The sequence below is a fragment of the Chelonoidis abingdonii genome, chromosome 15, assembly GCF_003597395.2.
Source record: "Chelonoidis abingdonii isolate Lonesome George chromosome 15, CheloAbing_2.0, whole genome shotgun sequence".
In the NCBI taxonomy this organism is placed as follows: Eukaryota; Metazoa; Chordata; order Testudines; family Testudinidae; genus Chelonoidis; species Chelonoidis abingdonii.
In genome coordinates this window covers 13,463,269-13,484,007 of record NC_133783.1, presented here as the reverse complement: position 1 = coordinate 13,484,007, position 20,739 = coordinate 13,463,269, and the positions used below count along the sequence as shown (strand labels likewise).

General features: G+C 41.2%; 1 protein-coding gene across 1 annotated transcript in view; it reads right to left on the bottom strand.

Annotated features, from left to right (window-relative positions):
* WAPL (WAPL cohesin release factor) overlaps positions 1-20,100 on the bottom strand; it is a 119,607-nt gene extending 99,507 nt beyond the window's left edge. The window contains exons 1-2 of the mRNA XM_032776734.2: positions 19,725-20,100; positions 13,766-14,286 (exon numbers count right to left, since the gene is read on the bottom strand). Of these exons, the coding sequence (XP_032632625.1) occupies positions 13,766-14,264 (499 nt within the window). The 5' untranslated portion in view covers positions 14,265-14,286; positions 19,725-20,100. The remainder of the gene's footprint in view (positions 1-13,765; positions 14,287-19,724) is intronic.
* Positions 20,101-20,739: the final 639 nt, after the last annotated feature.

Here is a 20,739-nt window from a genome sequence, read left to right as displayed (position 1 = left end):
AATCTAGACCTCTCCCACAGCAACATGAGATCATTTCTCCTTGTTCTGTCATCTGCCACCACTGAGAACAGCTGAGTTCCATTCTCTTCGGAATCCCCCCTTCAGGTAATTGAAGGCTGCTACCAAATCCCCCCAATTCTTCTCTTCTGCAGACTAAACAAGCCCAGTTCCCTCAGTCTCTCCTCGGAAGTCATGTGCCCCAGCCCCCTGATCATTTTCATTGTCCTCCGCTGGACTCTCGTCAATTTGTCCACATCCTCTCTATAGTGGGTGGGGGACCAAAACTGGACGCAATACTCCAGATGCGGCCTCACCAGTGCCAAACAGAGGGGAATCATCACTTCCCTTGATCTGCTGGCTATGCTCCTACTAATGCAGCCCAATATGCCATTAGCATTCTTGGCAACAAGGGCACACTGCTGACTCATATCTAGCTTCTCATCCACTGTAATCCCCAGGTCCTTTTCTGCAGAACTGCTGCTTAGCCATGTGGCACATTAACTCCATATTATGCATAAAGGTGCTCAATTCCAGTTTATACAACAGAGCTACACTGAATTCTAAGGAAGCCACATAGTAATATTAACTATGAAATAAACCAATAACTTTTACTGACTAAAAACACACCAAAGTGAAAATAACTAATCAATTTTTGCATTACAGCAAGATATAAATCTTGCAAGACCAACCACCTCCTAAGCCACAGAGCTCCTGCATGACTTAGATTAGAACGGGGTCTCAGCTCCCCGTGCCCCCCCGCCCCTCTGCCTACCCGTAGGACTGCCCCCTGTGGTGCTGCAAGCCCCATGCTGCTCTCTGAAGCGGCTGGCAGGACGCCCCTTCAGTCCGGGGGGGGGGGAGGGGGGAGGAGGAAGGAGGCAGAGGGCTCCTCCTTTGCCTCCTTCCAGGCACTGCCCCCCACAGCTCCCATTGGCTGGGAACAGGGAACCGCGGCCAACGGGAGCTTCGTGGGAGGTACCTGAAGGAGTGGCAAGAGCAGCAGACGCACAGAACCCTGAGTCCCTCCCCTACAGCTTCAGCTTGCCATGGCCGTCAGTGCTCTGGGTGGCGGAGCTGCGAGCTCTTGCCAGGCAGCAAGGCTGCAAGAGCTGCTGGGTGTAGTGTATTAAATTGTTCCCTGTAGGAATGTGCTACTTACAGCGCACCAGGACTGGTGCTCTGGGCAGCATGGTAAGGGGGCAAGGGGGCTGGATAAGAGGTCCCAGGAGGCAGTCTGGGGACAGGGAGTAGGGAGCAGCTGGACAGGCATGGGAGTCCCACTGGACCTGTTAGGCAGGTGTGTGGATAGGGGTCAGGGCAGTCAGGACAGGGACTGCGGGGGCAGGGGGTCCCAGGGGTTCTGAGGGGCGCAGTAAGTGAAAGGGGGCAGGGACCAGGCTGTTGCGGGCGACACAGCCTTCTCCACTTAGATATAGTATATTAAAATTGCTCCCCATAGGAATGTGGTACTTACAGAGTACTACTTAAGGCTGCCAGTCCTGGTGTTCTGCCCCCTGGGACCCTCTACCCCTTATCCAACCTCCTCGCTCCCTGCCCCCTTACCATGCCGCTCAGAGGGCCAGAACTGGCAGCCGTAAGTAGTACTCTCCTACGGGGAGCAATTTAATACACTACACTATCAGAACCCCCAATGGGACCCACAGCCCAAAACGTTTGCCAACCCCTGGTTTAGGGGCTCCAGTTAAACATTGTCCCACAACCACCTCCAATGGAAAATCTAGTAGGGCCAGATACATTAGTCCTTACTGCTGTTCTGAATGTCAGAAGGACCCCCGCTGTATTCTAGAGCAGCAAGAGGAAGAAGATCCAGGAGGCCAGCTGACTCTTCTTGTGAGGAAAACAAAAGGCAAAAATATCAAGGGAACAGCCTGAGAAACTGGGACATTCCAACAAACCAGCCATTTTTTAATGTATTTATATAACGCAAGCCATCTTGTCAAGACATTAGGGCTGCTATTGTTATCACATGAGATAAGGAACATTCATAAGTCAAAGGAAAAATTCTAGTTGTTCTACTTACAAGTAGAGTGATTCTAACCACTATCTGTACAGCACTGTGGAATCATATCCCCCATCCTTCTGTACTTTGGAATTTTTTTCCCTGTATTTTTTTTTTTTAAAAAACAACTTAAAGCTGGCCCCCAATAGCCATACAAACTAATGAAGTCTGAATTTTAGAACACTTTTTTAATATAGTTGATAAAATCCTGACAACCTGAAGCTGAATGATTTCTTTGACAAGTTGTTTTTCTTCTACTGTGCGTATACTGGTCTGTTACTGTAAGGTACAGTTAATGGAACTATTTTTTTTCTAGAAGCACTGTTTAATTGTTTTGAAAACAAAGCCAAAACTTCTAACACACCTATGTAGAGAAAATTAAAGGCCCAGGCGCAAAACAAGATTAAACTAGCTAGAGATATGAAGTGCAACAAAACGTTCTACAAATACATTAGAAGCAAGAGGAATACAAAGGACAGGGTAGGCCCATTAATAAATGGGGGAGGCGAAGAAAACAACAACAGAAAATGTGGAAATGGCAGAAGTGCTAAATGACTTCTGTTTCAGGTTTTCACCAAAAAGGCTGGTAGCAATTGGACATCTAAAATACCGAATGCCAGTGAGGTAGGATCAAAAAAGAAAATATGGAAAGAACAAATTGAAAATTACTTGGACAAGTTAGATGTTTTCAATCACCAGGGCCTGATGAAACATATCCTAGAATACTCAAACAGCTGACTGGGGAGATATCTGAACTATTAGTGATTATCTTCAAAAAGTCAAAGAATGGAGAGATTCCAGAGGTCTGGAAAAGGGCAAACAGTGTCCATCTATAAAAAGAGAAATAAGGACAACCTGGGGAATTTCAGACCACTCATCTTAACTTGGATAGATAAAGGAGCAAATAATTAAACAATCAATTTGCAAATAGCTAGAAGAGAATAAGGTGAGAAACAACAGCCAGCATGGATTTATCAAGAAATCGTGTCAAACCAATCTAACAGCTTTCTTTAACAGGGTAACAAGCCTTGTAGATGGAGGGAGGTGACATGGGCGATGTGGTATATCTTGACTTAAGTAAGGTTTTTTATGCTGTCTCGCATGACCTTCTCATAAACAAGCTAGGGAAATACAACCCAGATGGACCTACCATAAGGGAGGTACATAACTGGATGGAAAATCATTCCCAGAGAGTAGTTATCAGTGGTTCACAGTCAAGCTGGAAGGGCACATTGAGTAGGGTCCCGCAAGGATCAGTTCTGGGTCCATTTCTGTTCAATATCTTCATCAAGATTTAGATAATGGCACAGAGTGTACATTTATGAAGTTTGTGGATGGGGAGGCGTTGCAAGTGCTTTGGAGGCTAGGATTAAAATTCAAAATTGTCTGGATAAATCTAAAAAGATATACTGGAAATGGAAAAGGTTCAGAAACAGGCAACAAAAACGATTGAGGTATGGATCAGCTTCTTTATGAGAGATTAATAAAATTGGGACTTTTCATCTTGGAAAAGAGACGACTGGGAGGGGGGGAATATAATAGAGGTCTATAAAACATGACTGTTGTGGAGAAAGTAAATAAGGAAGTGTTATTTACTCCTCATAACACAAGAACTAGGTGTCACCAAATAAAATTAACAAAAGTAGCTATTAGCCAAGATAATTAAGGATGGTGTCCCTAGCCTCTGTTTGCCAGAAGCTGGGACTGGATCACTTGACCACCTGTTCTGTTCATTCCCTCTGGGGCACCTGACATTGGCCACTGTTGGAACACAGGACACTGGGCTAGATGGACCTCTGATCTGACCCAGTATGGTCGTTCTTATGTGACAAACTGTAGAAATGGTCTCAAGGAAATAGGATGACATTCAATAAAAGGACAAATGCAAACTACTCCAATTAGAAAGAAATAATCAGTTGCACACATACAAAATGAGAAGAGACTGCCCAGGAAGGAGCAGTGCAGAAAGGGATCTGGAGGTCATAGTGGATCACAAGCTAAATATGAGTCAACAGTAACACTGTCGCAAACATCATTCTGGGATGTATTAGCAAGTATGTTGTAAGCAAGACATGAGAAGTAATTCTTCCACTCAACTCTGATAAGGCCTCAACTGGAGTGCAGTTCTGGGTGCAACATTTCAGGAAAGATGTGGACAAATTGAAAAAAGTCCAAAGAAGAGCAATAAAAATGGTTAAAGGTCTAGAAAATATGACCTCTGAGGGAAGATAGCAAAAATGGGGTTTGTTTAGTCTGGAGAAGAGAAGACAGAGGGGACATGATAATAGTTTTCAAGTACATAAAATGTTGTTACAAGGAGGAGGGAGAAAAATTGTTCTCCTTAACTTCTGAGGATAGGACAAAAAGTAACGGGCTTAAATTGCAACAAGTGCAGTTTGGACATTAGAAAAAAAGCAAACAACTTTCTGTCAGAGTGATTATGCACCGGAATAAATTGCTTAGGGAGGTTGTGGAATCTACATCATTGGAGATTTTTAAGAGCAGGTTAGACAAACACCTCTCAGGGATGGTCTAGATAATACTTTTCACTCATAGCAGGAGTGCAGGGGACTGGGCTCTATGACCTCTAGAGGTCCCTTCCAGTTCTACAATTTTATGATTCTTAAACATAAAAGCAGCTAGGAAGCAGTCAAATATTTGGCCTTCCAAAACTTAAAATGAACTGTCTTACAATACAGGCTTTGAAAAAGGATGAGAGTCTCAATACCAGTAGAAAAAAAGAACGAACACACACACACACAAGCTCTGAACAGGGGAGTAACAGCAACTTGCTTAAGAATCTTTTCTGCAACATTTAGCATACAGTATTTAAGCCACTGAACAAAGCAACCATATTTGATAAAGGAGTTTACAGGATATGTTGTACAGAATACTTGCCCAAGTTATATCCATTTATTAAAAAGTAAACATTAATCTAGCAAACAAATTTAAACACTAAATTTTAAAAACAGGCGTTTAAAATTAAGTATTGCGGTTACCCCATTCTCAAAACACTTTTGAAAGAAAAACCTACAAACAGAATGATCATAGAAGCATCAGAGTGAAATTGAGCACTAGTCAGTTTCATTTTTATAAGGGCTATAAGGACTATAGTAGCCTGAACTTGGGCTGCTAGTGGAGAAACAAAGTGGTGTGGAGGAGACAACAGATCAAAAGAGGAAATCAACACAAAACGAGTGGAGGAGGGGATTAAAAAAAAAAATCCCAGATGGGAATGTGGATTCTACTACAAATCTAACCACTTAGTTCTGAATAAAATGGTCCCAACCCAGAGCACCCTCCTACATCCCAAACTCCCCCTCCACAGCCCCACCCCAAACACCCCCCTCTCCACACACACACCACATTCCCCTTCTGCACCCTGAACTCATTTCTGGCCTCACCCAGGAGCCCACACCCCTTCTGGCACCCCAACCCAAATTTTGTGAACATTCATGGCCCATCGTACAATTTCTATTCCCAGATGTGGCCCTCAGGCCAAAAAGTTTGCCCACCCCTGGCATAGGAAGTGCAGAGAAGGAGGCAATGAACCACTAGGCAGGACTGCATGAGCTCTGAGTGATAACTGAGGATGTTAAAAATAACTGTCCAGAAATTTAAGATTTCTTAGCAACTTGCTCATTGTTGAATATCCCAGGTAGAATATCTGATGGACAACAAGTGATTACAGGCAACCAACAAAATACTTTCTTACACAATCAAGAGTGGAAATATTTACAGAACTGGAACCCATTACAGAGCACCTAATAATGAATGCAATTTATGGAAAATTACACAATTCAAGAATATGCATACTAACTCAATCAAAAGACACTGCCTGGACAACAGCTTCAATTTCAACAACTTCAGAAGCTACAATAGATAAATATTGCAAGATAGGTAGAGGTGGTATGTATTACTATATTTCTGTGGATTCTGAAAACACTACTATTTTCATCTTATATTTCTATTTTTATAATTTGGAATATTTTAAACCTATTAGCTTTGAAAGACCAGATAGACCCAGTCTAGGTCTAAGATCTATTAAAATAGTTCTTCACTTGAAATATTTTCAAAACAACTGACAAAAAATAAATATTTCTAAATTAACAAAGATCTCTTCAGTACTTATATTACATACTGCAGAGACAAATGTAAGGTGGAAATTCTAAAGACATTGTCCTATCACATTTTAAAAAATTCATCTCTTGATTAGTTTGCACAAATATAGTTTTCATTTTGAAGTGCATCTTACTCAGGTTACAACTACATAAAAGTAATTTACTTTAACAGAACTTAAAATGGAAGCTGGCTGGCCACAATATTTTGCAAAGGACATACTCAAAAACACTTAATGGAATCCCTTAAGAAACGGTTCTGTTATATGCCGTTTGATATGCTGTCAAAATAGCAAGATCTCATTACAGAAGTGGGTAATTAAAGAAGAGGACATATATCAGACAGTGCTCCAAAAAAGCCTTTATAAACTGAAGCACTTAGTCTCTCAGTCCAGAGCAACTGCATCTGTATCCCCCTCTATGGTTCAGCAATGGCTTCCCTTCTAAGTTTCCAGCTACCCAGCCGTCGCCTCTCTTAGGTGGAAACCCACATCTCTCTCCATTCTGAGTGGGGTATTTCTAGTCTAAACAGTTCCCTACATTCAGTGTTATTCCCAAAAGCAGGTCTGCTTTACTTCTCTCCTTAGAGACAGTACACAGTGTAATTACCCAGTCATAAGTTACCAGACATTTCTTTCTTAGCAAGCATATTTTATTCTTAAAAGGAAAAGCAATACAGAAAAAATCTCTTTAAAATTATAAGAATCTACATGCATGCTAACAAGCTTACCAGAGACTGCCCCAACTACAAAGTGCCACTCTGGCACAAGCAGATCTCCAACCCCTATCCACACATTTTCATGTGGTTTCAATTCATCACACTCTTTGCTCTGAACAAGGACAAGCACGAGTAAGAGTTATTCATTTATCCAGTTTTGCTTTTTGAAGAAACCGTGAAAGGTAAATAGCCAGACAATGTGTCTCTGCTCAAAGTGTATCTTCAAAAAGAATGGACCTGAGGTGGGTCATTTGTATTCTCCTCACCCCTCAACTATTTCCTAAGAAATCTACATTTATTATCTCAAAAAGTTCCTAATATGCATTTATCCTGCCTTCCTCTTAGGTCATGTCTACATTTATCCTGCCTTCCTCTTAGGTCATGTCTACACCTTAAAGCAGTATAGCTGTGCCACTATAGCAGCTGTGCCTCTGTGCCTACACAGTATAGCCACTCTGTCAGCAGGAGAGAGCGCTCTCATGCTGACAAAATAAATCCACCCCCAACAAGGAGTGGAAACTTTGTCAGCAGAAGAGCGTCTCCTACCAACAAAGCTTTCTCCAGACCAGCGCTTTTCCTTGGTAAAACTTGTGTCTGTCAGGAGTGTGTTTTTTCACATCCCGACTGAAAAAAAAGTTTTTACTGAGGCAAGCACAGTATAGACATAGCCTTAAAGAAGTTGGTACAATCCCACAATATATCACAAACATTTTCATTTTTAATACTATTAATTTCCTCAATACTTAAATTAAATCTTACTGAATCAAGTTTAATTCCATGAGTAGGGCCCTACCAATTGCACAGCTGTGAAAAATGGATCACAGAACATGAAATAAACCCTTCCCTGTGATATCTGATGTCCCCTTGTTCCTAGAAATGCCCCAGCCAAGGGGTCTCCTAGCTCTGGCTGGGGAGGAACAAGACTTGTCCCCCTCCCTCCTCCAGAGCAGCTGTGCAGGGGATGGACTACACCCACCTCTGGATGCCTCCCGCTGTTGCAGGACACTCTAGGAGCAGGCAGCAGCCCCAGAGGTTCCTGCAACTGGAGGAGGCTTGTGGATGTGGGTCCAAACTCCCCTTGTTCCTACGAGCACAGGAGGCTCCTAGCTCTGGCTAGAGAGGGTCAGGACTTGTCCATCTCCTGCACAGCTGTTATTGCAGGGGATGAGGTTGGAGATCAGACCCACCTCCATGAACCTGCTGCGGCTGCAGAAAGCTCTGAAGGCAGCACAGAAGTGCAGAAGTGAGAGTGGCAATCCCTTAACCCCCTGTGACAAATGAAGGGCGGGGGGGGGGGGGGCTCCCTTTTATGGACACACAAACAGCCAGTTAGCTATAAAGTCCCTCTAGATGGCTGTTCTCTACTCGCTTTACCTGTAAAGGGTTCACAAAGTTCCCCAGGTGAAAGCAAAGGAGTGGGCACCTGACCCAAAGAGCCAATGGGAGGGCTAGAACTTTTTAAAATGGGGGGGGAAAACCTTCCCTTTGTGCAAAGATACAGAGCAGCCAAGCTGTAAGCAGCTTTAAAAGCAGGTGTGCAAAAAAAAAACAAAAAAAAAAACGAACCAACATCAATCATACCTCAACCCTACTTATCTGAAACTCCAAATGTGTAAGTAGATCAGAAATGTTTAGAAAGACGCTATTAGAGTTATTTCTGGTTATTTCTTATGGCTAATGGACTCCTCTGTGCTAACCCCAGATGCTTTTGTTTTGCTTGTAACCTTTAAGCTGAATCTCCAGAGCTATCCTGATGCTTAATTTTTGTAACTGTTTCTTTTAAGATCTAGCAAAAAGCCTAAGCTCCAAATATATTTCCTTTTTGTTTTTAATAAGTTTTACCCTTTTTAAAGAACAGGATTGGATTTGTGCGTCCCTAAAAGGTTTGTGCATATGTTGTTTAATTAGCTGGTGGTGACAGCTAATTTCCTTTGTTTTCTCTCTCAGCTCTTCCCCAAAAGGGGGGGTGAAAGGGCTTTAGGGTACCCCACAGGAAGGAATTCCCAAGTGCTCCTTCCTAGGTTCAAGGGGTTGGGTTTTTCTGCATTTGGGTGGCAGCAGCATTTACCAAGCCAAGGTCAGAGAAAAGCTGTAACCTTTAGAGTGTAATACAAGCCTGGAGTGGCAAGTATTAATTTTTAAAATCCTTGTGGGTCCCCAACCTCTGCACTCGAAGTACCAGACTAGGAATTCAGCCTTGACACTCCCCTACAACAGGTTTGCAAACAACTCCCTCCCAAAACCCCTTTTGGGTCAGGACCCTTGCAGTTACAACACCATGAAATTTCAGATTTAAACCTCTGAAAAGGTGAAATTTACCAATTTTCAAATCCTATGACCATTATGGACAGGTGAATTTGGTAAGATATTCCTTATGGATAGGGTCCTTAAATTCCTTAAAGTTTGCTCAGGATATTGTCATAGCTGTCACTCTTACTATATAAAAATCTCTTCAACCACTAGTGAAATGCAGCTATCACTAGCATGAAATGCAAAGTTACCAAACATCACACAACAATTTAAGACAGAAAGTAATACTTCATTTGTTTCAACACCTAGGAATATTTAAGAAAGGTATAATTTAGTTACCCAAATTGGAATTTACCCAATATACATATACGAAAAAATACCCCACATCCTCTTGTGCAATGTTCTACAAAATCTTTAATGACGACGAACGATCAGAATCTCATTTTTATCTCATCTGAAAATCTAATGAATTTCAACATATAAGAGGACATATTAATGAGCTTCATTTACAACCTTTAATAAAAATGGTCATTTCAAGATTTTTGAAAACAGGTGCCAAAAGATTTTGCAAGAATGACAAGTGTGAAAAGTTATTAATACTCTGCATACATGTACATTTTACGGGCAATACCTATGTTGGATCTGTGCCCTACAGAAGGTGGTGCATAACTGTTATTCTATAAAGTATGTCAGGAACCCAGATAAGAACTGCTCCGTGGGATTTTATCTGATCCCAGTATAGGTTTATCTTTTGACTATCACTGAGCAGCTGTTTTTTTTCTTAGTATAGATTAGTGTTTTATATCAGGTCACTTAAAAACTAAATCCCTACTTATAGCTTCCCCCCAGCTAATTTTCTCCAGTGTAAGTATATTTTGACAAACTTATACCTATTACATAATAACAACTTTTGCCTATGAGTCTTCTCTTACAATCCCTCTATTATATTTCAGCATACTGACCTCTTAATGAACATTCCTCAAGCAGAATTAAGTTATCCCATCTTTACATCAATCGATCATAACAAGGGCATTTACCACATTAGTTGCCCTCAAAAACCTTTTAATTTGAAGGTCACTAAAGTCATAACTCAAGTCAAAAATGAGTTACATTGCAACAAATTTGTGAGCAGACTTTAGAGCAAGCAAAATCTAGTGTGTTGGCTCAATCAAGTCAAACATGTTTGAAGTACTCAACATTCATTAAGAAAGAGTAACATCTGAAGCCATGTTAGCTGACTGTTTTAGATTATAGACTCTTATAGATTCATAGACTCTAGGACTGGAAGGGACCTCGAGAGGTCATCGAGTCCAGTCCCCTGCCCTCATGGCAGGACCAAATACTGTCTAGACCATCCCTGATAGACATTTATCTAACCTACTCTTAAATATCTCCAGAGATGGAGATTCCACAACCTCCCTAGGCAATTTATTCCAGTGTTTAACTACCCTGACAGTTAGGAACTTTTTCCTAATGTCCAACCTAAATCTCCCTTGCTGCAGTTTAAGCCCATTGCTTCTTGTTCTATCATTAGAGGCTAAGGTGAACAAGTTTTCTCCCTCCTCCTGATGACACCCTTTTAGATACCTGAAAACTGCTATCATGTCCCCTCTCAGTCTTCTCTTTTCCAAACTAAATAAACCCAATTCTTTCAGCCTTCCTTCGTAGGTCATGTTCTCAAGACCTTTAATCATTCTTGTTGCTCTTCTCTGGACCCTCTCCAATTTCTCCACATCTTTCTTGAAATGCGGTGCCCAGAACTGGACACAATACTCCAGTTGAGGCCTAACCAGCGCAGAGTAGAGCGGAAGAATGACTTCTCGTGTCTTGTTTACAACACACCTGTTAATGCATCCCAGAATCACGTTTGCTTTTTTTGCAACAGTATCACACTGTTGACTCATATTTAGCTTGTGGTCCACTATGACCCCTAGATCTCTTTCTGCCATACTCCTTCCTAGACAGTCTCTTCCCATTCTGTATGTGTGAAACTGATTGTTCCTTCCTAAGTGGAGCACTTTGCATTTGTCTTTATTGAACTTCATCCGGTTTACCTCAGACCATTGCTCCAATTTGTCCAGATCATTTTGAATTTTGACCCTGTCCTCCAAAGCAGTTGCAATCCCTCCCAGTTTGGTATCGTCCGCAAACTTAATAAGCGTACTTTCTATGCCAACATCTAAGTCGTTGATGAAGATATTGAACAGAGCCGGTCCCAAAACAGACCCCTGCGGAACCCCACTTGTTATACCTTTCCAGCAGGATTGGGAGCCATTAATAACTACTCTCTGAGTACGGTTATCCAGCCAGTTATGCACCCACCTTATAGTAGCCCCATCTAAATTGTATTTGCCTAGTTTATCGATAAGGATATCATGCGAGACCGTATCAAATGCCTTACTAAAGTCTAGGTATACCACATCCACCGCTTCTCCCTTATCCACAAGGCTCGTTATCCTATCAAAGAAAGCTATCAGATTGGTTTGACATGATTTGTTCTTTACAAATCCATGCTGGCTATTCCCTATCACCTTACCACCTTCCAAGTGTTTGCAGATGACATTATAATATGTCATCCAAGTGTTTGAAGATTAGACATTATAACACGGTTTCAAATATGTTAGCCTGCATTTTAGGTCATCTAGACTAAAATTTAAAGATGTGATGCTTGCACATGCTAACATTACACTTTTAAATCCTAGTCTAGCCAAATCTTAACAAGCATTAAGAGGGATTTCCAATTATTGCCCTAACACCTAACATGACTGAAAAACACCCTTATTGCATATTAAGATGAGGTCTCAAATGTGATCATAGGTTAGTCACCAGTGGTAAAGCAAGTTTCTTTGCTTTAGTGTCCCAAGATGAATAAAATGAACTCTCTGGATCTGAAAAGTAGTCTTACATTTCAAGATTTACTTCAGTAGTAATCAGTGCAACAAGAAAGTCTCTTAAGAAGTTATATTTACACTAGCTGCCGGCACTCTCACCTGTCCACTGGCTCAATGCTCTGGTTGATGTTTTCACAGTGCACTCTCTTTGCTTTGGATAAAGGTTGATACAAACATAATGGCTGCTCAACTATCTCAGTTTCATTTGCAGTAACTGGGCAAAATAAACACTACCCCTGAAAAATCAAACTGCTTCTACTGTCTTGGTTTCCTACAACTTATTTAATATCTCCATGATAAGATATTGTGTGAAGGAGCATACTTTATTAACTTAGATTTCTAAAAATACAAAATGCTGAAGGGGGTTAGCTCATTTACATAATTAATTGATGTGACTGGGCTTGCACTGTTTGTTGTAATTAAGTTAGTAGCCAATAAAAACAAGATAAATTTAGAAATTTTCACAGTTGTTTATCCACAGCTCATGTTTTCAACATTAGGCTAACAAGTGGATTTTTCCCTACAATAATAAAGTTTGGACTTACAATACAAGTTTAATTTATTTTCTCTCTCTCCATTAATACTACTGCCTTACTTGCAAACTCCTGCTATGCTCATCTTAAGCCATTAAATAGCATTTTGGTCTAAAGCACAGCAAACAGACTGGGGTCCACTTATTTTTCTGGTCAGTTAGCTACATACCAAGACTCAGTTTTTTTTACAGAAATTTAATGTGATATTCCAAGCAAAGACAATATAGCAAGGCGTATCTTGACAGGCTTTGGTCTAGTAAGGCCCACTACATTTTAAGAACCACCAGTGTCCAAAACTTTAACAGGTAAAAAGAAAGTTGCAGTTTTAGTAGTTTTGATATCAGCTATTTACACCAAAACTCTAAAGTAAATGGAAATGAGATCAAAGATCATTTTAAAAACCTTTTAAAAGTGAATATAGTGCTTATCAACAGTGCTCCAAAGAATTAAGTGTATTCATCCAAAAAAAGCATAGGCGAGAACAGTACCAGATCCTCTATACTGCCTCAACACAGAACTGAAAACAGCTAGAAGTCAGAGGAGGGAACTTCAAATCTACATGTCTCTTTAGTTATTTGATTTGCATTGAAACTAATATGCCAGTTATGAAGGTTTTTGTGATGTATGCATCCATACAGGAGGATATTCAGTGCACTCACTCATTTCACACAAATCAACAGCCAGGACAGATGTTAATCTTATCACTCACTACCTGTCTACACTAAATTTGAACAAGCTACATAAAAAACAGACTATCACCAATCCCTTGAATTACTGGGTCTTCATAATATCACATATGCAAGAAACCATGTAACCACTGACCGTACTTGAGGGTAGGGGATATGTGGAAGTACACATGCATAGTGAAGGAAGAATGAACCTCACTGCTTACAATGTTAGTCTTTGTAGAACAGTGGTGGGCAACCTGCAAGCCGCAGGTTGCCCACCACTGTTTTACAGAGTGGTAGCTGGTCCCTTAACCAAATTATTACTGTAAAGCCAGGAGTCTGCTTTTTTCATTTACACTTGATAAATAAAATATAGTATGTGTCTCTGTATCCACAGTTTTTGCACTTGATATGCAAGATTATTTGGTCCTACGTTTGATTACAACATTTAACCAAACCTGAGACAAAGCAGCAATTTAAAACACAGTTGTTGTACACAGATTACTAAAAATCACAGTATGCTTAACTGTTTAAATAATACTATTAGACTGTTTAATATAAATTTACCTGTTAAGAGTTTAGCTCTGCTGCTCTTGCTGTCCCCATCCTCTATATTTCTGTTTGTGCTCTCTTCTTTTAAACCATGAACAATATTGTCAAAAGATATGCTCTTGCTGGACACAATGTTGTCTCCGCTGATTGGCTGATTAATTCTGCTATTAGCTTCAAGTAGAGAAATGAAGTCCTCAGACTGAGCGGCTTCAATGGGTTCCAGCTGAGAGCAGCTTTTAGCCTGTGACACATTCTTTGAAGACACTGGCAAAGATTCTTCATCACTATCAAATCCAAATGGATCTTCTGTTACCTCCTCTTCGATTTTGGGTTTTTTAGGAATTTCTGAAATATCTGGTTTGATGTTGGGCCTCTTCTGTCCTAATTTGGCCATAAATGTGGTTTCTCCCCATTTTGTGCTAAGGGTGGTCCGTTTGTTAGAAAAAACTTCATCAAACTTTGAGTTGCCATTTCCCCCTTTCCTGCTGTATGTCTTTCCAAATCTGGATGTCATTTTGACAGCTGTTTCATATTCTCTGTGGGAAGAGAAAGACTTAGATAAACTAGTTTCTGTATATTGTTACTTTTTAGTGCAAGTGATTATTTTTCCATTCTTTATTAGAGCACACTGGACACTTTAGTTTTAAGACAGACACAGCATTGCCTGTTTATTTTTGACTGGCATAATTCCCTTCATTTACACGTGTATTTTTTAAAGTGAATTCTGCAACATGCATCATACCTATCAATTTAAAACAGTTACTTACTTGTCCTGATTTATTTAGTAGAAATTCACCACCCTAAGTCTGTAAAAACGTTATCTGCTACGAATAAATATTTGGATTGTTCTATTCTCACGTCACAACTCCTACATAATACCTTTATTTCCAGGGTTTGAGGTGATTATTTTTATTAAAATTAGAAAGGCTTTGTTTAAATTTGGACCATTTGCATTCTGCATTTATATGTGCAACTCATATTAGAGTAGTTAGACTCTATAATCCAGTATGGTTTTTAAAAGGTCTTTTTTTGTTGTAAAAGAAAAGTGTTAAAATATTTCACAATTCTGCAGTTGCCTCAAATCTCATGTCATCGTAAACAGCAATGACGACTTCACTCTTTTATGCTCTTTTCACAAGGCTGAGCTTTAGTTAGTAATATTGCTGTGATGTGTTTTGCCCCATCTGTGCATGTAAGGACGAATAGTGTTATCAACTGGAAAAAGACCATTGTCATAATCCTCAAAATGTATTAAGTCCAGCTTGTAAATAAGCTTTTGCACAATTCATAGCCCAGAATAAAGTATACAGTTCTAGCTAAATCCATTTCTTATACTGTTCACGATACCCAGTGCAACAATAGCCAACTCTCAGTCTTCAACAGAAAGTTTAATTGTGATCAGATGCTTAACACAGTATTAACTTTAACTAGGGGGAAGGAACAAAAGCCAGAATAAGGAAAAAACATTTTGAAGAATGTTTAGGTAAATAAGATGTATTCAAGTGACAATGGCCTGATAAAATTCACCCTAAGGTACTTACACAGCTAGCTGAAGCAATCTCAGAAACATTGATGATTGTCTTTGACAATTCATGGAGGTCCCAGGCAATTTAAGAAGGGCAGAGTACCTATCTTTAAAACGGGCGGGGGGAAGGATGATCCAAGGAATTATAGACAAGTCAGCCTAACTTCCAAACCTGGAAAGATACTGGAACAAGATATTAAACCAATCTGTAAGCACCTCAAGGATAATAGGGTTATAGGTAATACAGATTTGTCAAGACAAAATCATGCCAAACGAAACCAATTTCCTTCCTTGAAGGGTTACTGGCCTGGTGAATAGGGGAGAAGTAGCAGACATGATATACTTGGATTTTAGTAAGGCTTCTGACATAGTCCCACAGGACATTCTCAAAAGCAAACTAGGGGAATGTGGACTAGATAAAATTACTATAAGGTGGGTGCACAACAGATTGAAGACCCATAGTCCTGCAGTAGTTATCAATGGTTGGGTGTCACACAGAAGATGTACCTAGTGGGGTCGCTCAGGGGTCTGACCTGGATTCCGATATTCATATTTTCAATAATTACTTGAATAATGGCTTGCTCAGAGCACAGGCTTATAAAATCTGAGGATGACACCAAGTTGGGAGAGGCGACAAGCATCAAAAGGACAGAAACAGAAGTCAAAATAACCTTGACAAATTGGAGAATTACTCTGAATTCAATAAGATGAAATCAGTAAATTCTATACAGTGCAGAGTAATCCCATAGGAAGGAAAAATCAAATGCACAAATACAAAATAGGGAATAACTGGCCAGATGATAGTTCTAAAAAGAATCCATTGGTTATACTGGATCATAAACTGAACATGAGCCTACAATGTGATGTAGTTGCAAGAAAGGCTAATATCATTCTGGAGTGTATTAACAGGAATGTAAGACACAGAAGGTAACTGTCCCACTTGGCACTGGTGAGGCCTCTGCTGGAGTACTGAGTCCAGTTTTGGTTGCCACACTTTAAGAAATATGTGAACAAAACTGGAGAAGGATTTGGGGGTGGGGGGTGGTGACAGAGTAACAGTTTCAAGTACGTTAAGGGCTGTTATAAAAAGGACTGTGATCAGTTGTTTTCCATATCCACTGAAGACAGAACAAGAATCAATGGGCTTACTCTGCAACAAGGGATATTTAAATTAGATGTTAGGAAAAGGCATCTAACCATAAGGATAATTAAATCTGGAACAGGTTACCAGGAGAGGTTTTGGAATCCCCATCACTGGAGGTTTTTAAGAACAAGTTGAACAAACACCTATGAGGGATGGTCTCGGCATAGCTGGCCCTGCCTGACCACAGGAAAATGAACTAGCTGACCTCTCAAGGTCCCTTCAAACCTAAATGTTCTTGTTATTATAGAAATGTAAGAGTAGTTGAAACAGCTTTGTTCATTGGCCATTGTGGATGTGGCTAAGTTTAAAAAAAACTACCACAGGTTAAATGGAAATATGTTTGAACAATTCTTAACATCTGTTTCACTGCTGCCCTTATTTTAATTTGAAGAGGAAGACAGGTTAAAAAACAAAAACAAAAAACCTTGTCTATATTTTAGATTATTAAAAATGTCAAATTTATTTTCCCTATATAATCTATTTACTTCTAGATTTCCTCAGCCTGGGTACTGATAATGGATCAAGTTACATTTTGTTACAGTAAATTTCAAGTAAAATCCATCTTCAGGTCTGCAGACACAGATATGGAGTGGCAAATGCTATGGGGGATAGGATTAGACGTCTCGCTGATTTTTTATAAAACATATGGAAAATTTCCACTGATCTTAGGTAAAAATCTGGTCCTATAAATCCTAAATTGGGGTACGAAGTTGCCTTGAGAAGAATTTTCCTTTCTTAATAGTTTAAATGTATGGTAAAGGATTTCAAATTTGTAAGCTACCATTATACATACCCATACTATGGCCAGAAAAATTAATAAGTAACTTTGTGTGTGTGTCCTGTACCTGCAAAAATTCTATTCACCTTACTATTATTTTCCTATGAACAGCTGCATCATTTTGCTTTCTCTTGAAATTTCTCTTTTCATTTTGGTCTAAATAATTTCTCAACATGAAATATTTGAATAAGCTTGGCCACAAGACCAGACTGTCTTCCAGCCACACTGTTCTGACAGTCATCTCTAGTAAGCATCTTATTTATATTAATCACCTTTTCCTTGGTGGGGCCAAGTTTCACTTGCCATAGTAACAAACAAATTTTCAGTCTTTGGTCCTGGGCATAAGAAGACTAGAAATACACCATGTTAAGACTTAAGAAGTTTACACTGTTAATGTTGCATCTTACAATAACATCCTCTTGAGAATTCCACCTTTGCAGTAGTTAATACAGAGGATGACGACAGGATTTACAGATGTTACTCCTGAATTCTGCCCATCTTTCATTTCTGCTATTTTGCAGGATTCATTTGAAACTGACACCTCTGGCTATTGGTAGAATTAGCATGCTCTGTGATTTTCCCTCTCCCTTCACATCCAACTAGAATCTCCTGGCTGTTGAGCAGTAGCTACTCTCTAAATCTCATTTTTGTTTCTCCTAAGTAAATAGTTCAATATTTGCCTCTGATGTTCCATTTTCCTCTCAAGGAGTGGAGTGAACCTGAGGTGATCCTCATTGCTCCACATGTTTTAAAACAACAAAGCAAAGCTTACCAAAATGATTAGTTTTACTATGTTGCTGTTGAGGAACGAGTAACAGCAGAGGCACCTGATCTGTGTCTGGTTTCAGAGTAGCAGCTGTGTTAGCCTGCATCCGATGAAGTGGGCTGTAGCCCATGAAAGCTTATGCTCAAATACATTTGTTAGTCTCTCAGGCGCCATAAGTACGCCTGTTCTTTGATCTGTGTCTGAAGACTCAAAAAGACATTACAGGAACAGTTCATATTTGAAATGCCATCTTTACCATGACAAGGGATAGAAACAAAATACTGCACTGAATTTTGTAGCAATTGATAACCTACACAGCTCCTACACTCAGGAATTTTTTTTTTTTAAATTCACCAACACCACGTGGGTTTTGTCAAACCTTGATTCAAAGACTTAGAGCACTTCACATTTTCAGCACTCTGCAAAAATATTGGCAAATCTAAATAATCAAAAAAGCTGCTTAAAAAAACAGCAAGTTACTAAACGTCATTTAATTGCAGGCTATAAAGCCCTACCATATAGACTAATCTCCTTATATTTATAATACAATATACTGATATTTTCACAGAGGCTTAATTGTCTTATCCAAAAATTCTAATAAAAATTTAATAAGACTATACAAGAATACAGAAATTAAAAATCTGCTGTGCTCCTTGATTATTTAAATATGAATAAGTAAACAGATGAACATCAAGTGAATATTACTACATGATCCATTTATGACCCATCTTTAAGGTTCATAATCAGATTAAAAATACTTGAAATGCATTACAGAATATTTAAAAACTAATTTAACTTTAACTTATTAATGCTGATTGTTTTTGCTTTTCCACTCAGCTTCAACAATATATTTTTAGTTTGACTTTCTGGTTTCTATGCCCTAGCACTTTCTAGCTCTCCTACTCTAGCACAATGGTGCAATGTCTGGGCACCAAATAATGCAGACAATATAAATACAAACAAACTGTTTACTGCAATCTGTTCACTGAAACCCATTTTAGGAACCTTATTCCTTGTCATTTTAAACATTGTTCTCTGAAAAGCTAACTAAGGCCTAATCAGACCTGACTATCAGTTTTAAAGGAGGAAAGTAGCCCACTTCTCTTTACTTTTTACCCATCGTTTCCCTTCCAAAATCAAAGGGAAGAAAAATAGTTTAAACACGAGACATACGAAGCTGATGAAATCCCAGAAGAGACACCATCATCCTGTACCAGCATATAGACTCAATTTGTGATGCAGTGTCCCTCCACTCCCTGCCCTCGCACATCAGGTCCCTCCACCTTCATGCAGTAAGAACCGAGTAGCTGCCCAGAGTGTTAAAGTGACGAAAGAGGCTCCCACCCAGCGAACAGGAAGCAGCAGGCTCCGCACCCAACCCGGATTAAGCGCCACCTGCTCCTCTCCACACCAGACAGCGGCGCCTGAAGCCAGCCTCCGAGCTACTGGGGGAGGTGGGGAAAGTTCCCTCAACTCCCCTTCCCCCCTCCCCGCAAACTTCCGGGCCCAGCTCGCAGGGAGCTCGGTTGAGGGAAAGTTGTCCCCACGTCCCCTCCCCGGACATCCTAGGCCGCCGGAATTCCCCCACACACACCCAAGGGGCAGCCCTCCGCGCGCCCACCCACCATAGCGAATAGGAGACACGGGGTGGGGGGCAGCCCCGGTGGAAGGAGCAACGGGGCCTTCTCGCAGGACTGGAGGCCTCACAGGCCTAGGGAGCCGGGCAGCTGCCCCGGTCTCTCCCTGCCGCTCGGTACCTACCTCAGTCTCACCCAGGGAGGAAGGAGGCGGCGGGGGACCCTTCTCCGGCTCTCGGCACTTCCCGGACTCGCCCCCGAGAAGGCGGCTACCTGGGCTTCCTCGGCCCCGAGTCTCCGCCCGCGGACACGCTCGCCAACGCGACTCCTCCGCGTCCCTCCCCCCTGCGGAGCCTCCCTCGCCGGGGTGGGGGATGCGTGCTGGCGCTAGGACCCCCGGCGCCGCCTCCTCCGGCGCCGCTTTCTCCGCACCAGGATTATCGCTGCTCTTTGAACAGGGCCCTGGACCATCTCTCCGCCATTTGCCCCCCGCTCCTTCCGTCACTGCGCTTCCCACACTCGGCCGCCTCCCTGCAGCCAATCGCACCCCGCCTTACTCAACCGACCCGCACGCCGCCGCGCATGCGGCCCGAAAGGGCGCTATGACATCACTGCGCACGCGCGCCCGGAGCATGCTGGGACCTGTAGTTTTATAGATTGCTGGGTGAGTTGGGGGACTCTCCTTCCCCCCACCCCAGTCTCTAGTGCCTTTTTCCCTTGTCGTGGGGAGAGCTGGAGGAGTGTGCAATGCTCCCATAAGTTCTGCCCGAGTCCATCTGTGCGCATGCTGCTGCTCTGGGCATTGCATCAAGCAATAAAGGGGAGAGAGGGAAGGTGGTGTGACGCGGCAGGGCTGCTTGATGCTTGGTGACATTGCAGTATGCAAGTGTTTTGTTTGCTGGGTTGGTTGGTTTCTGGATAGGTGGGCGACGTTTTAGTGAAACGCTGTTTGTGATTTACCCAGCCTCAAGGTGCAATGCGGTAGATACTGTCTAGATTGCCTGCCCATGGTGGTTATTTGGCATTGAGGATTGCAATACAAAGTTCTCAAACCACTGGGTTGAATAACTGAAACTCATGTTCCTTCCTTCACTGAAGGCCTTTGAGTGGTTTGGAGCATTCTACTAATGCTTCTCCTGGATCCTGCTCAAGTTTGTGAGACTGCACTAAAACAATTCAAAGCAACAAGTTCCAGCGTG